This window comes from Ruditapes philippinarum, unplaced genomic scaffold (assembly GCF_026571515.1).
Source record: "Ruditapes philippinarum isolate M1 unplaced genomic scaffold, ASM2657151v2 ctg21889_1_1_1_1, whole genome shotgun sequence".
Taxonomy (NCBI): Eukaryota; Metazoa; Mollusca; class Bivalvia; order Venerida; family Veneridae; genus Ruditapes; species Ruditapes philippinarum.
This window is the reverse complement of record NW_026861768.1, coordinates 19,796-42,573: the sequence shown is the minus strand read 5'-3', so window position 1 is coordinate 42,573 and position 22,778 is coordinate 19,796. Positions and strand designations below refer to the sequence as shown.

General features: G+C 32.5%; 1 protein-coding gene across 1 annotated transcript; it reads right to left on the bottom strand.

Moving 5' to 3' along the window:
* Positions 1-10,868: 10,868 nt before the first annotated feature.
* Positions 10,869-13,721, bottom strand: LOC132716749 (microfibril-associated glycoprotein 4-like). Its single transcript, XM_060700078.1, has one exon. It carries the CDS (start codon positions 13,618-13,620, stop codon positions 12,445-12,447), a length of 1,176 nt encoding a protein of 391 aa, XP_060556061.1. The 5' UTR covers positions 13,621-13,721; the 3' UTR covers positions 10,869-12,444.
* Between the last annotated feature and the right edge of the window lie 9,057 nt (positions 13,722-22,778).

Sequence of the window (22,778 nt, the reverse complement as noted above, 5' to 3'; positions counted from 1 at the left end):
GATGTATTATCTACATCAAGTTTCATTTAAGTTTGTCTAAACTAAGTTAAATTATTTTTCTCCTCCAAAAGTGCTTCAACTGTTTGCAAATTCTAAGACATGCTATCTGTTATACTTGTGTAAATAAGTACTCAATATCTTAACTGATTTACTTTTTTGTCTTACATAATTACAAGAAAAACAAAGAATTTCTACTTTTTACCACATGATATTTTCCTCTGCATATAAAGAAATAAGTTATTTTAGGAACATAAAATTCCCATGAGACAATCATTGCTTTTTTTGGAACATTCATGTTTCTTCTTATATCTTTGACTGTAACATCAATGAGAATGTTTTTGTACTCTTATTAAAACAAAGAATAGTACAATTATTATCAGTGGCATTTATTCATGTTTAAGTGATATTGCCATTGAAGAAAGCATCAAGCAATGGCAGAAGAGCTTGTTTATTTAACGATGGACAGCACATGCGTACTAGAAATAACAAACTTAGATACAATCAGAACATATTCAAAAGATGACAGAAAGCTTTCAGATAACGTCCAAACAAACATTGTAATGTTTCAGACTCGATAGCTGAAGTAGATAAGGTTAAATATTTTGAATAAAGAAACAATGACGGGCGTTATTGAAACAATGCCAATCGTGTCCTATAATAAGTAAGTAGTGTGTCGTCATTTGACGCATGCGTAATGCACAAGAAATGATTGAAGACGCGAGAAACAAAGATTATATTATAAAAAGGACATCATTTAATATATATATGAAACTTGCATCTTTATGTTGTACTGTATTTTTTCTATAATGTAATGCGCCAACATCTTAATAAAAAAGTAATAATAACATAATTATGTAAAATTAAGTCCAGTTTGAATAGCCGACATTTTGCTTAGTTTGTAATAACAATTATACGATTTGGCTCAGCGGAACATGTTGTTTGGATAACCGAGAGAGTGAACGCTTTTTGATTGGATTGTAACGACTTTGGCCACATGTGTATTCCCAAACTATAAGCTAACTCAAAGAAAAACATTATAAAACGTATCTGTGTTTAAGTTAGTGTTGTTTCTTGTTTATTTCATTGGCCGCGTTCCGTCTTTGTTTAGTTTTTGTATTTTATTTTGCAAAGTCAGTCCACTTGCTTCTATGAAAAGTACATATAATTATTTAGAAATCTGACAAGTATGAAATGTACTTTACTAGTCTATGTATAAACAAAGTTATTCAGTTTAAAGCAAATGTTAGCTGTGTGATAAAAAAAGAACTCAGTCGGCATTCAGTTGCTAAACAAATTGAAAAAGTAAAAAAAGTCTGACCTATAAAATGATTTGCTCTTTAACCAGAGTTTTAACAAAATAACAAATACTTAATTCAATGTATACACTTAGCTATGTTATGAAAATATTAAGATATATCTATCTAACTATCGTTCCTTCCCTCAGAAATTGACACCATTATCCCCCTGAATAGATTAGAGCATTTAAGAAGAAAGCAGCATTGAACGTAAAACAATGTGGTATAAAAGTAGAAAAACGTAAAAAACGGCATTTTTTTCTTCCATACAAAATTACAAAACCACAATTACTTGTCTGATGATTATAATAGCGAACGACCGCTGGGACTTGGGGCTACTGCAGAAACTTTATCATTCGTGGGGCACTATTATTTGTGGTTTCATGAAAAGGTCACTCCATGAATTTAAGATCCAATGAAATCTTAGTTTGTCTGCTGTACACTTATTTAAATAATATTATTTCCATTTTCCTTTTTACACAAATAGACAATCCCCACAAAACACCTTCTTTCACAAAACTACGAAAGAATTTCATGCCGAGAAATTAAGGTGTATTCACAGTATATGACAAATTAATACCGTTTTGGAAACTTTTCAGAAAACCTAAAATAAAAGGCTTTGAATTTGAGAAAAAAATAATATCACATGATGAGACTGTTAATAATGATTTTAAAAACATCAAAAAACACCACCTGTGTTATAAAATGTCATATATTTGATTTAGAAATCTGCGGCATTTCCACAATAGTTTATGCTGAAATTTTGGCCTATATATTTCTTATGTTTTTGTTTTGTATCATTGATTCATTAAAATACCGTTCAAGTTTGGGGCTTGAGAGGAGATGCTTTCGTCATCTCTTGTCAATAGGCCCGATCAAACCGAGTCTGGAAATGTTCACCTTTTTGCTTTTGTTTTTAGTGCTCTCAAGGGATTCCCATTTTCCTGTATTTGAAATATTGGTTAATTTTTAAACTCTACTAGAACACACATTGTGGCCAATCTTTCATCAGGTGAGAATTACAACAAGAATTGACATATATTATCTCAAAACAGAACACACCACTTACCATACAAGAAGTCTTGACAAAGGAGATTAGAAAACAAATCTCCTCTACGAGCAACATAAACGTGCATAGAAGATTGTGTTGATATATCTGTAAAGAAATGATGATTACGTCGGAGGCTATTGAAAAATATCCCGAGCTGATGACGTTTAAATACAAGATAACATCAAGGTTGTTGGAGAATGATATTGAAAATGCACAGAAAAAAATATCGAAAAAATGATCCCTAAAGAATGCCGAAAATAGCAAATTGAATATGTTTCAGGTCCCTGCTTGACCGTTTGTATTTACCACTACGGTCCATGAACAGCTTAATAAAACCGAGCCGACAACATATTCAGTTTGACGTTTTCAGCGCTTTAGGGATTCAGCTTTTCTTTATTTGATTGAGCCTGGGCAAAACAGATTTTATATGTAAGTAAAGGTAATGAAATAATAAAAGGAAAATACATTGACGGAGCCTCCTGTAATATAAGGTATAGTGTAAATGAAAGGAAACATCAAGAATAAATTGTTCTGTTTGAATGAAGTATGCATAACCAAGCACTTGAATTATGTGGCTGATTTATGTATTCCTCTTTTTTAAGCATCGATCATTGTCTTTTACATGCTTATTTTTATATTAAAATAGAGAGAAAGAGAATCACTAAAAAAAGTCGAAAACGACAAAATTGAAAATGTTGCAGGGTCGGATTGATAGGATAAACCTACTTGTTTCAAGTTGATTTGTCTCAAGCCCTTAAGGAAATCAACTTTAAAAATGATCAAAATGATAAAACAATATTCGAAATATTTAAAATGTCCATCCAAAAACGCTTTTGATATGAAATGGAAAAAAAATCGATCTCATTTAATCAGAGATTCGTTTTTGCCCCAATTTGAGCATAATTAAGGATATAAAATTGGAATAAACTCAATACAAAACAATAAGATAACATGGAAAAGAGCAAAGATCTTATTTGTTAACATAAGTATAAAAAAACATTTAAAAATTAGAAATCAGAATCTGAAATTTTATATACTTATTTTTTTGTTTCCGTTGCTGTCAATGGATATCTCTATTTTCAGAAGTTTTTTATTCATCAAACGTAAAATTATCTCAAATCAAAGAATGATCACACAAGCCTTGTTACGTTTTTATCAGTAAAATTATTCGAAGGTCATGGGAAAGTATTGAATTTTCTGTTTCCGTAATTTTTTTTTAAAAGGGTATGCCTACCCAGTCTTTTCATTTTTATAAAAAAAATTTTTTTTAAATTTAATTTTACCCCTAAATTTTCTATGGAAAATGGGAAATTTTAAATTTTTAAAAATCTTTTTTTGTAATTTTAAAATCGGGCTGGGGAAGAAGTGGGAGCTTATTTGGACCCTTTTCGAGTTGAAATTTTCCCGGGTTAAACCCGGGTTTTTAACCCAAGTACTTGTGTCATATGAGAAGACATAATCATGACCCTTTTAAGACTCGAACCCACGATTCCTGTGCTAAGAAGTAGACAACTTAACCATTCAATCACCTTTAAATTTGATGTTTTAATTAATATATAATTTGCGTTTAGAAAGACATCTTTTTTCCTTCAATTTCAAATCTGCACTTTCAATCCATGCTGTAAAAATAGAGAAACCGGGCAGGCTAATCTAAAGACAGCGTTCAATTAATTCTCGTATATTCGCATGAAGTTGTGAAATATTAACTATATTCATCAATGTGTCGTCTGCTAGTAACACCGTCTGCTAAAATAAATACGATATGAGGAATTGCTGTAATAAATAAAGTTCGCGGATGTAATTGACACAATATTATAATTATTTCCGGTACAATAGTTCCCATACTTTTAATATCATTGAGTATAATATTACATCATTATTTAATAAGCAAAATTCGAAATAATTCAGAAAATTGATTAGAAATTAACCCATGTAGAAATGAGACGATGCAATCAAGGTTGATTAATACTAAACAAAATGGTTACCGTATTGCGAGAAAACTAAAAATAAATTCGTAATGAAAGAAAGCAAACTTTTAAATACAATAAATCTCTCTTGCAGTATATACTGATATAGTTTTGAGTTATACAATGGACAAAATCTTGTGTTTAAGAAAACTAAAATTTGTTTTTGTCCAACAATATGTACTTTATGCAAAAGAAAGTACTAAAGACATTAGAGTATTGTAAGTCTGAACATAAGAAGATTTTAAAACTTTTCCAAACATCTGTAGTTTACAATAATAATTTGTATAATAATCAGCAAACGGTGCACTTTAGAGTATTTAGTAATGAAAGAAAGAAAGATTTTTCTGATCATCAAAAGTGATATTAATTTTAGCAATATTTCAATACTAAATTATACTAATATTTTATATAATTGGCTCTTTAACATGAATTGTTCACCTATAGACAACAGTTGTTCTGTAGTCATTTGGGTTGTTTGCTGAATATTGGCCGAGTGCTTCAGTACTATATTCATAATGTACAGCTTTGATAGCTAAAACAAACCGTGTAAATCTTTTACTTCATTTGTTGTCGTTATGTTATTTTACATAGATGCCACACATTCAGTGGAAAAGCAATTTATTTTTCTGCCTTTGAAAAAAAAATAAAACAAAATTAGCAATTTTGTTTTTATGTATTCGTTTTAAACATCAAAAAATGTCATAAAATGTTTTTATTAAAAAAAATGGACTTGAAAAATGGCACTGGTTTTTACTAGGAATAAATTCAAGGTGTATTCATAAAATTATTTTCGTCGTTTTGCTTATCCAATCATTATGAATCATTTATACTTTTCTAATTTTACGTTGCTTATGATTATGCCTATCAACTTTGGAATGCTTAATGTAATGCAATTGAGTTGTAATTAAGTTGATTAATAATTTTGCTTTTCAGTCTTTTCTAAAGTATCTTTGTTTTTGAATGAAAAAAACGGCCCAAATATTCGTCATTTTCATAAAGTTAAAACATAATTGACTCTATGATTTGCCATCTTAATTGCAATATCCTATTTAAAATCTGTCAATTTCTTTTGTAAAATAAAACGTTAGTTGTGCTATCGGTTTACTTGTGAATTAAGAGTGTTTGACTATAATCTTAGAAAATTTAAGAAATACTTAAAATGCTCATCTTTAGGTAAAGTACTTTAATTGCAGAAATTTATTGAATTTTCAAATCTAAAAAATTCTTACCGAAGATGTCTAATTTGATAATGCACAAATTATGTTTGGGAATCTATATTCATTTTTACTGGTTAAGTTGATTAGGTTCTTTCTTAAAAAACAACAACAACAACAACAACAACAAAAACTGCAATTTTAGACACTATGTTTTCATACTGCGTTTTCCTATAGTTTGTAGAAATATAACACATTTTTATTATTGTACTCAAAAGATGTTTATCTTACATTTAAAAAAGGATGTGCAGCAATTATTTCAGTATTTTTAAATATCAAATTTGAGCATACTGTATCTTTCAGTTTGTTCTATATCAGGGTGTTAAATGCATCGCGAACCCCCAGTCATTTTAGAAGCTTAGTTAATATCTTAAAAAAGCAATATCGTTATATTCATCATTTATAGCTGATTTTTTTTATAGAATTATAATAACGCAATTGAATATTTTACAATTATTTTCATTTCATTCCAAACATGTTATAACACTTATATTAGACTAACTCCGGTGTTTTTCTTAGCTACTCTGTACAGTACTACAAACAAACTTTTACAGTTACAGCTTCGAAAATTTGAGCAACAAGTTGACTAAACTATTGTGACGAGTAGTGCACCGTGAAGCTATAACGGTAAAAGTTGGTTTGTACCAATGGATTAGCTGAAAAAAGCCCACATTTGCCGAGTTCCGGATAACATCTTTTAGCTTTCTCTTGAATCCTCTTTTTTCATCTTGAAACAGATGTCGGTGTTGCAGAGTACACCTTTCAAAACCAGCAGGTTTATGTCATGCATTGTTATGTTATCTTGTTTAGAAAGTGATAACAAAATTGGCTTCCGTGTGCCGTAATTATCTCTGTGACTGGGTGGTAAAGAAAGTCTGTCTTAAGTACAGTAAAGAGTCAATCAGTCATAATTTCAAACGTATCTATATAGACATGTTTTAAATATGCGCGTCTTAATAGTTAAAAGTTCTTTTTATTTGATTAAAAGGAGCAAATTGATTTCAAATAAGCTATATAAGCTGTTCTCGCAACAATTATTCAGTTTTAAGAGTGAAAGCGACGGTGTCTATCTATTTCAGAAAGAACATACCAAATATTATGCATCCAAGAAATATAATACTGTAGAGAAATTGAGATTAAAGGATACTTTATACTAACATTGAGCTGACCAATATAAGAGGCTTCATCTGGAATCTGAGCTTCTACCAGGCTAGTTTAAGCCTTAGCTTCATTATATACGAGAAAACGGGATAATTTATCAACAGCAATAGAATGGAATGGAATAAAAAAAAAATAATAGAATAGATTCCTCGAGCGATGAAAGGTGCAGCAACCTTATACATTCAAGGTTCCAGAGCTTTAGTTTCAATTAAAGAAAATGACAATGTTGCGATACATTTGATACAGTAGACGAGTATCATTTTATTTTTGTACATGTATATCCTTACAACTTCATCATTTATATACAAATTATTATTTTGTGTTAGAATCGATGTTCATATATGTCCAATTAATGGTATTCTTTGATACCATTTCTGGATTTCATTCTGTTATTAGAGAGAGCCGTTTTCAACTAACGTGGAATAACAATACATCAATTCGTGCCTACATATCGAATCACAAAGGACTTAAGTTCAACGCACATTTCGCCACAAGAGTCGACTTAAGCAGGATTGTTTTATTTATGAACAAAAATCTTTTTAAGCACCCAAACGTACATAAAATATTGCATTACAACAGATTTAGTAAATCAATTATGTTTGGAATGCCAGCCGAACTTATCCTGATAATTTAATAAAGCATATGGATGCAGAAGTAAATTTAGATAAGCTGCTTACATTTTTATCTCTCGTGTAAATTGAAGTGTGCAAAGCCTGCTCGCCATTGACGTACGTAAATGCGCTAGATAATCTTAATCGTTAAACGAGTTGAACTAAAATGAACTAAATATCTAAGGGTTGTGGCAAATGATATATGTATGTCATGACAACTTGAAACACACACGCGTCTATTGTTTCATCTAAAGAGTATTAAAAGTAAAAGTTCCCTTTATAAATGATAAATTTTATTTATATTTCACAGTATAATATTTGTTTCGTAAATATTTGTTTGTTTTATATGATATAAACTTTAGGTAAAAAGATGATTGTGATGATTTTGCACGCATTTGTTGTGCTTTGAGTGTCAGCTTTTTGTGAATTCCACGACAATTTTGAGGTCGTTGAGATTTGGTTGCTTTACTCACTAAACCAGCTTGCATAACCTTGCAATTCTACTCTACTTTATAATGTTTTCTGCCAGAATCTGATGTTGACATTCCTCTTAAACTACAGTGGATAGATAAAATGTAGGACAATTCCATTACACTATAGCCTTTTTACCACTCCAAGATACTAAATGCAGATATTCAATTTACCTATTTGTGATATCTTCTTAAATCATAAAGTGAGATTTAATGTGCGTGTCCCATTAAAAACCCGTAAGACTAATCTTCAATATAATTAAGTACATGATACAAAAATTTATTAATTTTGTAAGATGTATTTGTTAAATATACTATAATAGTATACCGGAAATATTGGGGAGAACATATTCACCCTTAGCCTTCTGGCGGCCACTGAATATACCCATGGGACAAGTGCAGACAAAGATCAGCCGGCACACCCATGCCATCATTTGATTCTGGGCTTCCTTTTCTATTCAGTCAGTACATTTTTTAAATTCCCTTAACTAATTTGTTTTCTAAACTGAAACGTGAAGAAGTCCAATCAAGAAATTATTTTGGTTAAGAGTTAATATATGGCCTGACAACATAAATGTTTCTACTTATCTTCCACCACCATTGGTATTCATCCTTCCCGGGAGTATTTTTCTAATATCTAAGTTCACAAGTTATTGCAGGGCCTGCTGCGAAACACATTAATAAGATGTGTGTTTAATGTTCAAGTTCAAAAGCTGGTCACAAATCGATAATAAATTATACAGTAGTTTTTAGTAGAGATTGTAGTTCAGCGATTTTTCATTTTATTTATTGCATATGTAAATACTTGGTGGACAAACCATGCTTGTTTCCTCAAATATTTTAATGACACTTGATATGAAAAGCGTTATATTGCAATAGGTTGTCAGTCATCGTTGTTCACACAATCGGTTTACCTTTATGCAAACGGTCATACATGTCAATATATTTACTTGTGTATACAATGTACAGTATACATTTATAATTAAAAATGCTTTTGTTAAAGATCATCTTCAAATAAAGACCACCCTGCAAACGAAGGCTATTGATTATATAGAACAAAGTAACCTCCAAATAAAGAGCACTTGTCTATCTAGGCCATGTGCAGTCTCTTCTTTGGTTGGACATTTTCGCAGGTTTGCCAGTCGTAAGTGTTAAAATGACGTTTTTTATACCACGTTAATAATGTACACCTCTTTTTTCTTGTTTATTATTGAAATTGCTTATTCATCATTTGGTATTTGGTACCTCGCAATATGTACATTAAATTGCGCGTTCTTAACTTTTATGTTTGCTTACATCTCATGTATGTATAGAAGATATTGTCAGTATAAACGTGTTGCAGCATTGCCTGAAATCATGTAAAAAAGAGCAACGCAAAATGACCGATTTTCTTCTACCAGCAACCATTAATCATGAAGATTTATTATGAGCAAATAAACATAAGAGAGCACATTAGCTTATCGTTTTGTTTACTTTTGAGACCTGGTTAGGAATTTGTTTGATAAAGTTATAGAAGGTGATGTATGGAAGCTGCGTCTTCTTTACAGGAAATTCTTATACTTTTTTCAAATTAACCTCTTGATAGGATTATATGTCACTAAGAGATATTAAAAAATCTTTATACATGTAACTTGGTACAAATTATGCATTGAAACATCGTCACACAAAAATGGATTTTCTTAAAAACGCTTTGTTTTAATTGATAAACTTGATTGTGTTATATGAAATTGTTAATTAAAATATTAAAAGGGGAAACTGTTCTATTAAGATGTGCAATTGAGCAAGGAGTTGTTCTTTCTTTATTATGTTAAACTGCTTAAACTAATATCACCAGTATCATCCATAAATTCTATAACATTTACTGATGCTGTTTAAACTAAAAATTGACAAAACAATATATAATATATTGTCCCATTAAACTGCCGAGATGTTTCCCGTTTCGCCTCAAAATGCTTTATTATCGCTTTAAGTCTCTCTAAATATTTTCAGAGAAAGGGAAAACATGTAATTACTTGATTCTTCAAGACACGAAGAAGTTGAATTCAGATCTTTTAATCCAGTAATAATGATCATTACTCGTAATAAAATGTCTCTTTTTTGCCGAGTCAAGATTAAAAGATTCACTGCTTCTCGTAAAATGCATGTTTTCAATACAAACAAAAATCCCTTAGGCTAGTTGTAAGCGTTTTCATCGGCATCATTATCAATGTATTGTTTTTCCTCATATTCTGATGATCAGGTCACATGTCCATTAAGATTTACGAATCATGAAAAAAAAACCTAAAAATGTCCGTGTTAAGTTTTCTCATGAATATAATATTCAATAATAACTAAATAACAGATGTACATACATATATACGGTACCGTTGGCCTAGTGGTTAAGGCGTCCGCCTTCGGATCGGGAGGTCGAAGGTTCGAGCCCCACGGGGAGCGTTAATTGAAGGATGAATGTTTCTCGTGGGACTCGTTCCGAAATGGCCGCTTCGTGAGCCGCGAGGTAGTTAAAATGAATGGTTACCGATTTCTATCCGCCTGGCGCCTGGCATAGTGATAGGAATTGGGAGGTACATGGTATGCAAGCAAAAGGTGTCTCATAAGTCAAAATGGCTGGCCCTTTCAGTAGGGGTGACACTATAATAAACAAGACCTTTATCTTTACCTTATATACACTGCCAATATTTAGCAAATTAATACTAGGATAAGAACTACATAAGTATCAGATTTCGGTTCTGATCCCTTTTCATGCATGTTTTGTGAAGTTTTGTCCGAAATTGTATATGTTTAAACTAACTAAATAAAAGTCGACATTAAGTAGCATACGAGTGTTTATGAAAAGTCAGATTTGCTAACAAGGTGATAAAGTTTTAGACATTTATTAGAATTGAATTTAATTTGGATATCACTTATTAACTGGATTTTTTTATTTGTTTCATCAAACCATATAAATTTTCTTACGCTTATACGTTATTCCTCGGCAGATGAACAATCAAACTTGTGTCCAAAGTAGAGCTAGACATCACGATATTTCATTTATATCGTAAGGTCACCGTTACCCTTAAGAAAATTACTCAAACGGAAGAGAAATATAACAAGCTTAAGTGTAATGTCATACTTTTAAGCAGAAAGAAATTTTCATTCGGCCAATGAATTAAAATGCTGTTATTTCTGAACAACATAATTTGCATAAATGAATCCTATAAGTTACAAATGTTTCTATGCCTAATTTATACAAATAGGTGTAGCTAGTGGGCGTGAACGGTAACCTGCTCCATGAACAGGCTCAATCAAACCGAGACTGCAACATTTTCAATTTACCGTTTTGTGCGTTCTTTAGGGATTCTTTATTTTTCTCTATTGTATTGTTTAAAACTTGTGTTACAGACAACATTTACTTTGATTCAAAGATAATCAAAGCATATGAGCTCACATATATTATATGTTATATCTTAGAAAGAACATTTTGTTAAGAAAATAAAAGTATTACAACTTTGGATTTTATAAGTAATGAAACTTTACAGCTTATGATCTCTATAGCCAATGATTTCAGATCGATGAGTTTTTATCGATGATAACTGAACCCAACTTTTTTACGTCACTATCTTGCTGTTCTTTCATGATATGAAATCTGAATGACTGTTCTAACCGGGTGCATTTCCTCTTCCAGAAAATTGTTAAAGTAATCCCAATGATGTGACGTCATAATCCCTAAAGAACGTCCAAAATAGCAGAATAGAAAATGTTGCTGACTCGGTTTGATTGAGGCTTTATAGACGATATTGGTAATTTCAAACTACCGTACACGCCCTCTAGCACCATCTTAAAGGGTATAAATGAGCCGCGCCATGACAAAACCAACACAGTGCGTTTGCGACCAGCATGGATCCAGATCAACCTGCGCAGCCTCACAGTCTGATCAGGATCCATGCTGTTCGCTGTCAGTTACTCTACTTGTAATAAGGTTTGTAAGCGAACAGCATGGATCCTGCGCAGGCTGGTCTGGATCCATGCTGGTCGCAAACGCATAATGTTGGTTTTGTCATGGCGCGGCTCAAATATATATCTTATGTAATACGTGTATTCTTATAAAAACAGTCAACAGTAAAATTATATTGGTTCCATTATTATATGGTTGATTCCCGAAAAAGTTGTAACATATAATATAATGTCAAATGTTCCGGAACATATTATTTTGCTATTTAAGTAGGGTTTTATCCGTTAAGCAATGACTTTGTGCATGCGCCAGTCGCTTTAAGGCAATTTATTGCCATTTTTGTTTCATATAAGCATTTTGGATATATATCTTTATACACTTTAAACACAATTCAACATTTAAACATAAAAATGGTAAAATGTTGTATTAATGTTGAATTAAGAGCGGCACAAATGGTAAACATTTGAATTTAGAACATCCGCAGATCTGTTTTTCGCTGTCATCCTGGAACTTCCTTGTGACACGATCGTGCCATTCCATGAAAAGGGGCATACAGTCCCTAAGTAAAATAATGTTGTGCCCCAAAATAGAAAACAATGGGCAGTACTAAAGGTAATTGAATTTTGAAAAACAACTTTTTGTACAATACAATTCATCTCCGAAAGTGTTTACATTCTGGTGATTAGCAGCTTTGAGATTGTCTGATCCAAATTGTGTCATGAAGAGTGCTAATATGTTGTTGATTTATTTAGGTCTGAATTTCATTTCTGTTCTTTTCAAGGAATAGTGATGGCCACGCCAACCATGCCAATTGATTCCGTCAGCATAAGACTTGTGCTCGCCCCGGAGATAAAGTCCGTTTATATTCACGGCATGGCATCTGCCGTACCACCATCCACCCATATGACTTTTAGAACATCCAGTTGATGGACCTCTATCGAAAGTTGAAAATTTCTTTCCATTGTGGGTTTTTCCAAAAGAATCAGTAACGTCTCCCTCAAAATCACTTACGAATAGCTCGTAACCTTCGTCGACGCTTCCAATAGAAAACAGTCCATAGCTAGCAACTCGATACTGGTTATCAAAATCCTCCAATTCTATCCTAAGTTCTTGTGGTATTCCGTGGGTTAAGCGATATACAAACTCATTGCCCAACCAAAACTCACCTGAAGTATTCCCGAATCCGAATGAGTAGTCGAGCCACTTTCTAAAGAAATTTTCGGAACCGTCTTCCCGCCTTTGAAAAACCGTCCAACCTCCACCAGCGGTCTCCATGTCACAAAAAACCTTCAATGGTCGCCATATTGTTTCAGGGAACACTGTATATATGCCACTAGTCACGTGACCATTCAAAAGAAGCTCCATACAACCAGACGCAAATTCTGTTTTAAAACGAGAATTTTCACGACGCAAAAATGTTTCTTTTAAATCTTTCAGAATAGTTATAACTTCTGACAATTCTTTCTTGAAATCTAATATTGTCATAATATTATTCATATTTGCTGTTGAATTTTGAATCATAGTTTTGATGGATTTGGAAATATCTGCATCCTTCTCTTTAATGGCTTGAACTTCCTCCTGAATTTCCCTTCTGATTCGCTTTTCTGATAAAAGCCCATATTGAAGTGCTTTGAACTTAGTTGCCAACTCTGACTCAAGTTTGTCCAATTCCAATTCAAACTCGCTTCCTTCAATATTTCGTTCGTTTATATTCATTTCATCACTTTCACCAACAACATCTATTGCAGATAAATCCTTAAGCTCATTGTAAAATTCTTCACGTATGAAAGCCATGTCCTCCGACAATCTTGTCTCAATTCTCTGGACCCTTTGTCTAAGCAATTCCAGTGTTCGTGACTCCCTGCTCCCTGCATATCCTATATACAATAAAATCACTGAAATTTCCAATGCAAAATGCATCCTTGGTAACTGTTTTTCTATGTCTGTAATCTATAACAAGAAAGAAAGATTGCTGCTCTGGTATCTGGTGTGCTTCGTTCTAAGTGAATTTATCTTCAGATAAACTAAACTTATATAAACACATAAAGCAGGAACGCGAATGCGCCAATGTCTGAAATTTGGAAAACAATTTCCTATGTATATACCTCATGAATAAACATGCAAAGAAAGATTTTGAAAACGTTGCCAGAATATTGTAGGTCATTAAGAATCATTTCTTCTTTCAGAAACTGTTGGTTAGAGTTTTGCTAATTTTTAGCCATATTACGAAATACAGTTTTAAATAACTTGAAATGCTTGATGATAGCTTTTACTTAGAAAGAGTTATTTCAAAACTGAATTTCTTTGTCGATACCATTTTTAGAACACAAAACTATGAATGCTTGAAGTACAAATTTCCAACCAAAATGCGATTAAACAAGATTTGTTTGTGTATTGAAACTTTATTTTTGATTAAACATTGATACAGTACTGAAAAATATATCAAAATTTGTTTGATGAAGTTCAAAACTTACGGATTTGAATAAATAAGTAGAACAACCGATCAAAATAGTCACTTGTTAAATCTAAAAAATATGCACATTACCAATTTATATCTTCAGTAACTTTGTCCAATCAGAAACAAGGAAGCTGAAATTATAATAATAGAAACCACTTAATTATCTCGTGCGCACGACTTAGTAACTCGTGGCCACGACATAGTATATCGTGTCCACGACTTACTTACAACGTGCCCACGACTTAGTAACTCGTGGTCACGACAAAGTATTTCATGCACAAGACTTAATTATCACGTGCGCACGACTAACTAACTCGTGGCCTCGAAAAAGTATCACTTGCGCACCAGATAAATAAAAAAAACACACACACACATGTCACCTCTGTGCCACCGTAGGATTGACCGTCGAAACGAAAAAAAATTAAAATCAGCGAAAAAACTACAACAAAAAAAAACAGAACTCTCCACAAAAACAACAATAACAAAATAAGCGTTCATTGAAAGCCGCCCTGTCTATAAGTTCCTTTTTTTATATCATCTTAGTTAGATTCGTTCTGTCTGCGTCTGTTATATCAGTTGTATATGATTTATTGGGTATATTAGATGCCAGATCACCACAAGGTGTTTATTCCATTCTTTGTTAAAAATCCAAACCAAAAATCTTTTTTAAATTCATTATTAAAATATTAAGTTATTTCTTGTATGTAAACTATTTTCACAAATTGTGCCTCGTCAGTTTCTCTGTTTACCACAAATCGTTCTGATAAGAATCAGTTTCTAAGGAAACAGATAATTGATTCATCATCTTCACCGCCAATTTAATATCATATTCAAAGTAAAGATCAAATATGACGTCATAGATACTAGATGATGGTTGCCATATCTTATGTATCGGAGGAGATGGTTTGGTCTGCGGACCTCTTTTCTTTGATTTTAGATCCCTAACTCGGCACATGTTTCTCTTCAACTCGTATCTTAAATCAGTTGCTGACAGAATCCCGAATACTATTCGTTAATCGAAACTGTTTCTAGTAATGAATGTTCCAGAACATTGAATACTTTTTTATATTAAAAATGTGCAATAAGTACCTTTGTTGCTGTATTTTTTAATTTCAAAACTTTAGGGATACCATGCATTAAGAAAATATGAAGATGGTAAACTTACCGTTAAGGTCATGGTCAGAATGTGTGGATAATTAGGCTCGTATGGCATCCTGCTGCTTAATTGATAACATGTCTCCTCATATGACGTCATCAGTGGTTAGTTCGAGGATGTTGTCTCAAGAGTGGTTCAAAAAGGATTAGCGTTTTTTTACAATCGGGTTTAAACAAAAATGCTTAAGTTAAACTTAAAGAACACAAGTTTAACGATGATCATGAAGTTGAAGAATGTTATGTTTGGTAATCTACAATTGGAATATATAATGAATGCCAAAAGCACCATCATATAACAGTAATAATGTAACTACACACCAATTTATGAGTAGATATGGATAAAAATGGTATAAAAATGAAAATTTACTATAAGATTTAAACTTTAATAAGCTCTTAATAAAGCATCATGCCTCCAGATTCGTGCTAATTCTTATAAAAAAGATATATTAAAAAGTGCACAAAGAAAGAAATTCACACATTGCAAACGTAACTTAAAATTTTTGAGTTATTTTGCATAATAACAATGATTATTCGGTAAAGAAGGAATAAACTAAAAAGTGTTTGTTTGTTTCATTTTACGCCTTTTCCCAACATGTAATTCAGTCATATAGGCGGATAGTGTCCTAACCATCGTTCCTGGAGAGTTACACCAGTACTAGACTACCTTCCTGCGCGCTAAACTACCAAAGCATCTCCCGGGGATCGAACCCACGCCAGAGAGGTAGCTGGATTAGAAGTCATCGACTCTAACCCCTCGACCACGGAGGCGGCATAAACTAAAAATAAAACTATTTGCTCACAAGTTATTAGTCCAGACCTTCATCAATTGATATACAAATCTCGGAAAAAATGTACAGTCGCGCAATGCAAAAACAACAACAACAACAACAACAACAACAAAAATCCCTTTAAGGTGTTATAGTTTATTTTTATTTATTATATACCTTTTACTGTGTTTGGTCACCCACGCCAGTGAATCTATTGTGATTTTTAATTTTGTAAATGGTCAATTAAATTAAAAACGGATACATTTAGTTAATGAAAAAAAATAAATAGATAAAATGAGAATGCAACAAAGCTGCAGTTTTCAGTTTTCATTACCTTTGCATAACAAACATTGTTTAAAATATTACCTATTTTGTACAATTTATTTTTATTAAAAGCATATAAATTATATGCGTACAACGGTACAAGACTCTGTACCTAGTTGTGACCTACAGTAGGTTTATATTCAGATACTTTCTTATCAATTGTACCTATGTGTAACTTTTATATTCACAATACGATTTGACATTTATTATCAGTTTACAGAATATAACGCTTAGTCTGTACCGAATATTGACAATGTAGATTGCTAGGCAACATTTACGCAAAGAAAAACAGAACATGTGAACAAAAGATCTTGAAGATACATCTAGGGAGAAAGATAACAGATTGATATGGAGACTACAAGGAAATATCCTAGATAAAGTTTAGACGACCGAGAACATGATAACATCAGGGTTTCGAGATTGATAATGACAATGACATTTTACAGACAATTAGCCCTTAATACATTATCTAAAATTAGCCATTAAAGAGCCTTGACTGAGTTTTTTTGGCATACATTATCTACTATAAGCCCTTTAAGGGTCTTGACTGCGGGCTTTTTTTTTATAAAACAACATTTGATGTAACATCCGCATTATTTTTAAGTTCGGAATGTCTTGAATCTGTGAAGACACTAAATTAAAACTTATCGCAGGTTTAACAGATAACTAAATACAATTTGTCGTATCTATCAATTTACTCAAGCAAAAGCACAACGTGTCACGTATAAAGGGCGACAGAACGAAAATTTTACGTGTAAACGCGATCATTAATGATATTTAACAATAAAATAAACCAAAGTGTTTTTGAAAGCAAGACTTATGACATTTATTTGGGTATTTCAAGATCAAATTAAAACTTGTGGGGTTCGAATTACTTGAAGCATACTACCTATACTGTTATGCTTATTTGGTGACATTCCTGTTAACTTGTAGGGGAAGGTGTCATATGCCACGTGCATTAATTCTGGGATGATCGTGACCCTAGCTAGAACCACCGTTCTCTAAAAAGATCTTCATATGAACCATTACAATGTTAATATCGGGACACGATCCCGCAGCTTTAAACGTTAAGTTAATAAAAGTAACAGTGTCTGTAATCAAAGCCAGCATGTCTATACATCGGCAAAGGAAGGCCAAGTACTTGAAGTAAAAAGGTTACTAGATCTATATGTTTTCCCAGTAAAACCTGGCGTATAATTATTATTGTATGGGTAATTATCTCTGACAAGTATTTTGTTTAGATAACCGAGAAAGAAAACACTATAACATTGGCCAATAAACGTCTTTTATCAGTATAAATATTCAAAGATCCTGGGAAATTATTGAACTTGCTATGCTTTTATACAACCTATGTCTTTATAAACATTTTCCATACCTCAGTAGCAGCATATTAGATAGAAATTTTTGTAATTTAGAGTGTTAAAAAAAAAACAACAAAAAAACGACTAATTTGTATATGAAATATGAAGAAAACACATGAAACAATTTGATACAAATGCGGGAATATACGTATGCTCACTAGTTTGGAATGGAATTTTGTTGTGTTGTGGTAACTAAAATTTTGAAAAATACACGACCATTTGACAATAGTTATACAAAAAACATATGAGTCGCGCCACTACAAAACCAACATAATGCTTTTGCGACCAGCATGGATCCAGACCAGCCTGCGCATCCGCGCATTCTGATCAGGATCCATGCTGTTCGCTTACGAGGGTTGTTCGGGAAGTTCTGAGAATTGTTTTATAGCACACGTTGTAGTCGGGTTAGCGTAAATATAAATATATACGCATTTATTTCAATATATACTGTACAGTATCTGAAAATATCATCATCATACACACAGAAACTAAAACATAATAAAAATAGTAAATAACCATATAACAAACACCCGGAGCACGCCGACGTCATTTGCAACGTTATGCGACGTTAAAGTCCATCGATCGTCGCACCTTTTCAACGTAGTCACCTGCAATTTCGATGCATTTCCTGTGTCGGCTGATCCACTTATTAGTATTCCGTGTACAGTAGAAACTGATACGCAAAGTTCATCTGTAATAGCTCTAACTGTCGTTCTTCTGTCGCAATTTATCATGTCTTTTACCGAGTCTTTAATTGAACATGCAACAACAGACTGCCCATCGCATCTAGGATCATCTTCGATCGAGATTCTTCCTTCTTTAAAACGAGCATGCCATCTATACACTGTAGCCGGACTGCATTTCTTGTATTTTCCTATATAATTGATCATTTTCATTGTTTCTGTGGAAGACTTTTACAGAGTAACACAAAATTTCACGATGCTTCGCAATTCAACGTCACCTATCGACGTCATGTTGTTAACTCAGTGGCTCTGGGCAACAACTTTAAAACAATGTTGATCCGTTGATAATTTAAATAACGTTATGATATTTTCAGGAAATGACTCTTACAAACCCTCTTACAAGTAGAGAAACTGATAGCGAACAGCATGGATCCTGATCAGACTGCGTGGATGCGCAGGCTGGTCTGGATTCATGCTGGTCGCAAACGCATTATGTTGAATTTGTCCTGACGCGGCTCATATATTCTAATAAATATATCAATTAAAAGATAATTTATATCACCATTGCAACAGTATGTCAATAGGAACAAAACAAAAACACAAGAAACACTGAAATAGCATGTGTTCATTATTGACTTTAAACTTGTTTTTGCAATTGGTTTAGGCTTATTAAGCCTCCAAAATGCTAATATTTTTATTAATTTCAGAGTACTGTTCTAGATTCCAATATGGTAAGCATTGGTCAAAGCTGAACCATTGTTTTAGCCAGTAGTTAAGTTATAGTGAAGTTTAGTATTTTGTATGGAAGACACAACTCATAACTTTTATGAAAACTTGTTTTAATGTAATCGCCTTATTCCTACAGTAACGTAATAAGCATTAAGCAATATCAAAAAAATGATTTACCACAGGTTTGCATTTTTTCAGAGAACAAAAAAGAGTCGTATTTAATTTTGGAGGCTTAATGTGCCTTTAAGCAGAAAGTAGAACAGAAATAAAGCACGAAAGATTAAACTGTAATACTGTTCCATATAAATGCCATATCTCAAGTATTCTGATTTATAAACAACTTATAAGACTTATTATTTTTATAAGTATAAGCAGGTCTGTACTTTTGTTTGAACATTGATTACATTTTTCTGTTCATTGAATATAAAAAAAAACGAGAATAAAGATCAAGGCAAAGGCAACGTTCACAGGACGCAGTCCCCGACACAACAAAGCCACCAAAGCAGGGCACCTACTAGGCATCCAACCAAAACTGAGAGTGGACATAAGGGCGGTGAAAAGGAGAAAAGGGGCACGTAATGTGTGCAATATTAAAAAATAAAACGGGTCCATAAGGGATTTAAAGAGACAAGGGAATTTTCTTTTGCAACCCACTACTTATTCTTAATTTTCAAAAGGGAAAGGGATACTTCAGGGGTCAGTACTCTACATGCCTTCATAAAATAGACAAAAACAGAATCCCTGAATAAAGCCTAACGAGCCTAGACAAACGTTTTATTGATTTCTCTTATCATAATTAGCAAGAAAGATGTGTATGTGTTTTTGCTATTTTAAAATTTGTTTGAAATTGTCTTTCATTGCTTTAGAACGTGAAACTTTCCTAGAAAGTATATAAGCTGATAAGGCATTGCTTTGCTTCTTTTATCAATATCAAACTTATTTCGAAACAATCTTCCCAATTAAAATTTGTATCTATGGAGATGAGACATTATTTCTCATATAAAACTATTTTTTCCAATTATATTCAAGTTAACACTCCTTTATGTATACAAGGGATGAATTATGATATAAAATTTCTCTGTAGTAAAATCAAAACATGAAGGGAAAATTTTGCAGACGTTTTTTCTAAAGTTTGACATGCCGTAACAACTTTGCCCTTCTTGAGAGACATTGCAAAACTCTTAGTTTACACTATAAGATATATTTACAATGCCTTATTATGTTTTTCTTATTTTGATAATAACCGATTTGACTGGAGAACGAGATATTATTTTTCAACTATAATTATATACTTTCAGCGAGTCAAAACACGTGACTTATTTTGTTTTATTGATTATTTCCTTAGATATTTATCACATCATTTTAAGGCTATCTCTTTCGTATGATATCTCGTGTATTGTGAGATCTGTTGTATTTGTACATAGTATTCAAAACAAAACAGTGTCCGTAAGCAACATTGTCGATGTTTGCAAGCAACATTGTTCTTAAACAACTGTGTTCGTCCAAAACATTGTCAGTAAGAAACGTTGTTCGTTTGCAACATTGTTCTTAAACAAATGTGCTCATCAACAGCATTGTTAGTAAGAAAGGTTTTTCGTATGCAACATTGTTCAAAAGGGATATTGGTCGTAAGTAACCTTGTTCATAAGCAACATTGCTCGAAAGCAACAATGCTCCTAATTTCCTAAGCAACATTGTTTTAAATCAAACTTGTTGGTTATCATAAACTGTTCATCAGCAACAGTGTTCGTCAACAACATTGTTCTTAAGCAACGTTGTTCGTAAGCATCATTCTATATTAGCAACATTGTTTTAAAGCAATATTGTTCGACAGCAACATTGTTTAAATACATTATTCGTAAGTCACATGTTCGAGGGGTTATCCAAAATTCGTGGACTTTTTAAATATCTCTTGAACGTCAACGTGTATTGTAGTGAAATTTTATCAGCACACCTTATAGAATATTATTAGGAACAGTTAACTGCGTCAATAAATAATGATTTTATACTGTTTTTAAATAAGCACATACACGGCACCTGGCGCACTGTAGAAAAGCGCAGTTAGTGATCGTAATTTCTTTTTTATAAAAAAAACAAATAATTAACGTAGAAAACCCGCCAAACATCGTATGTTTCTTCTATGATGTCAATTAAGTAAGTCTTGAAAATATTGTAGGTCATTTCCGTTTATTTTTGTTGATATCGCAAGAATAGACAGACGCCGTTATTGTTTACAACGTGAAAATGACGGAAACGCAAAAATTAGATCATATTTTTTTGTGAAATTCGGGAATGACACCTACAAAACATTTTTAAAAAATCTGCAGTTGAACAGAGAACATAAAATTTTCCGATCATTAGACTTATTTAAAGTGTTAAAGTGGGACAAGAAATTTAGTGATGGACATTACTGTGAGAAGCAGTAACGGTCTTTGACTGCGTTACGATGAAGCACAAGTTGTACAGTTGACGTCAATAACAATTTGGAGTGCGCCGCTGTCGCCGACATGTGTTTATGTAAAAAAAAATATTGTTGTAATATAAAAAGCTATGAATTTTTCTGTGTTTATTTGTTATTTATTCTTCTAAGCAGTGAAAGTCGTATACAGAAATGATTATATTTGCTTCACACTGCAAAGATTGCCAAATCCATTTTTGTCAAATTCTGCTATTGAAAACATGTATCAATTACATTTTTCTAAGGTGTCGATTCTAACTCCACATATATATTTGATCTACACACTTTCCAATCAATCTATCAATTAATCAATTGCATTTGATTTTCTTTGTCGGTTACTACTATTTGCTTTTATTTATTATTAAAGAGTTTTTCCTGTCCGTGCTTTGCCTTGTGTCCTGTCCTGTGTTTGTTTGGGGTCCTCCTGGGCGAATGACAGCTGGTCTTTGCTGCTGGTTGTGTTTGGGGTTGCGTTCATTGAACTCCGCCTTTCCTTGTTGATCTCGTTTATCATGTTTTCTAAAAATTGTCAAGCAATTTTTCACATTGAAATAAAGGTTATTATGGTTAAATAGGTTGACAGTTTCAAGATTATTGATATCTCAGGTGAATTTTATATCAATGATCCTTACAAAAAGAGAGAAATAGATGATACCATTAAGATCAAGTACGACGGATTGTATTACCGCTTTTTCGGAACTTGGCAATCATTGTAAACGACTAAAAGCTGATTCCTCTTTAACAATAAACTGAAGCAAAGTGGTTTATACAAATGGCTAGAGCGTTGGAGAAAGAAATATCATATAGTATAATCTATGGCTAAAAGGAGCTCGTTTTTATATAATTAATGATGTCTTTGTTAATTCAGCATTTGTAGTTTGGTTTATTAACAACTTATATAGCTCTCTCGGTAACTAGTACTATTTGTACAAAGTCGTCCGTTTTCCATAAATAAAAAAGTGGTATATCCTTTCCATTATTTACTCTATCATATTCAGACAAAAATGTGAAAAGATGATTACATCCATTAATTAGTGTGTCGTCTGCTACCCATGTCGTCTGCTTTCAATAAAACATAAATGATAAATGTGACGTAAGTACGCCAATAAATCAAGTCAAGACACCTTAATTGTTGGAGAAATT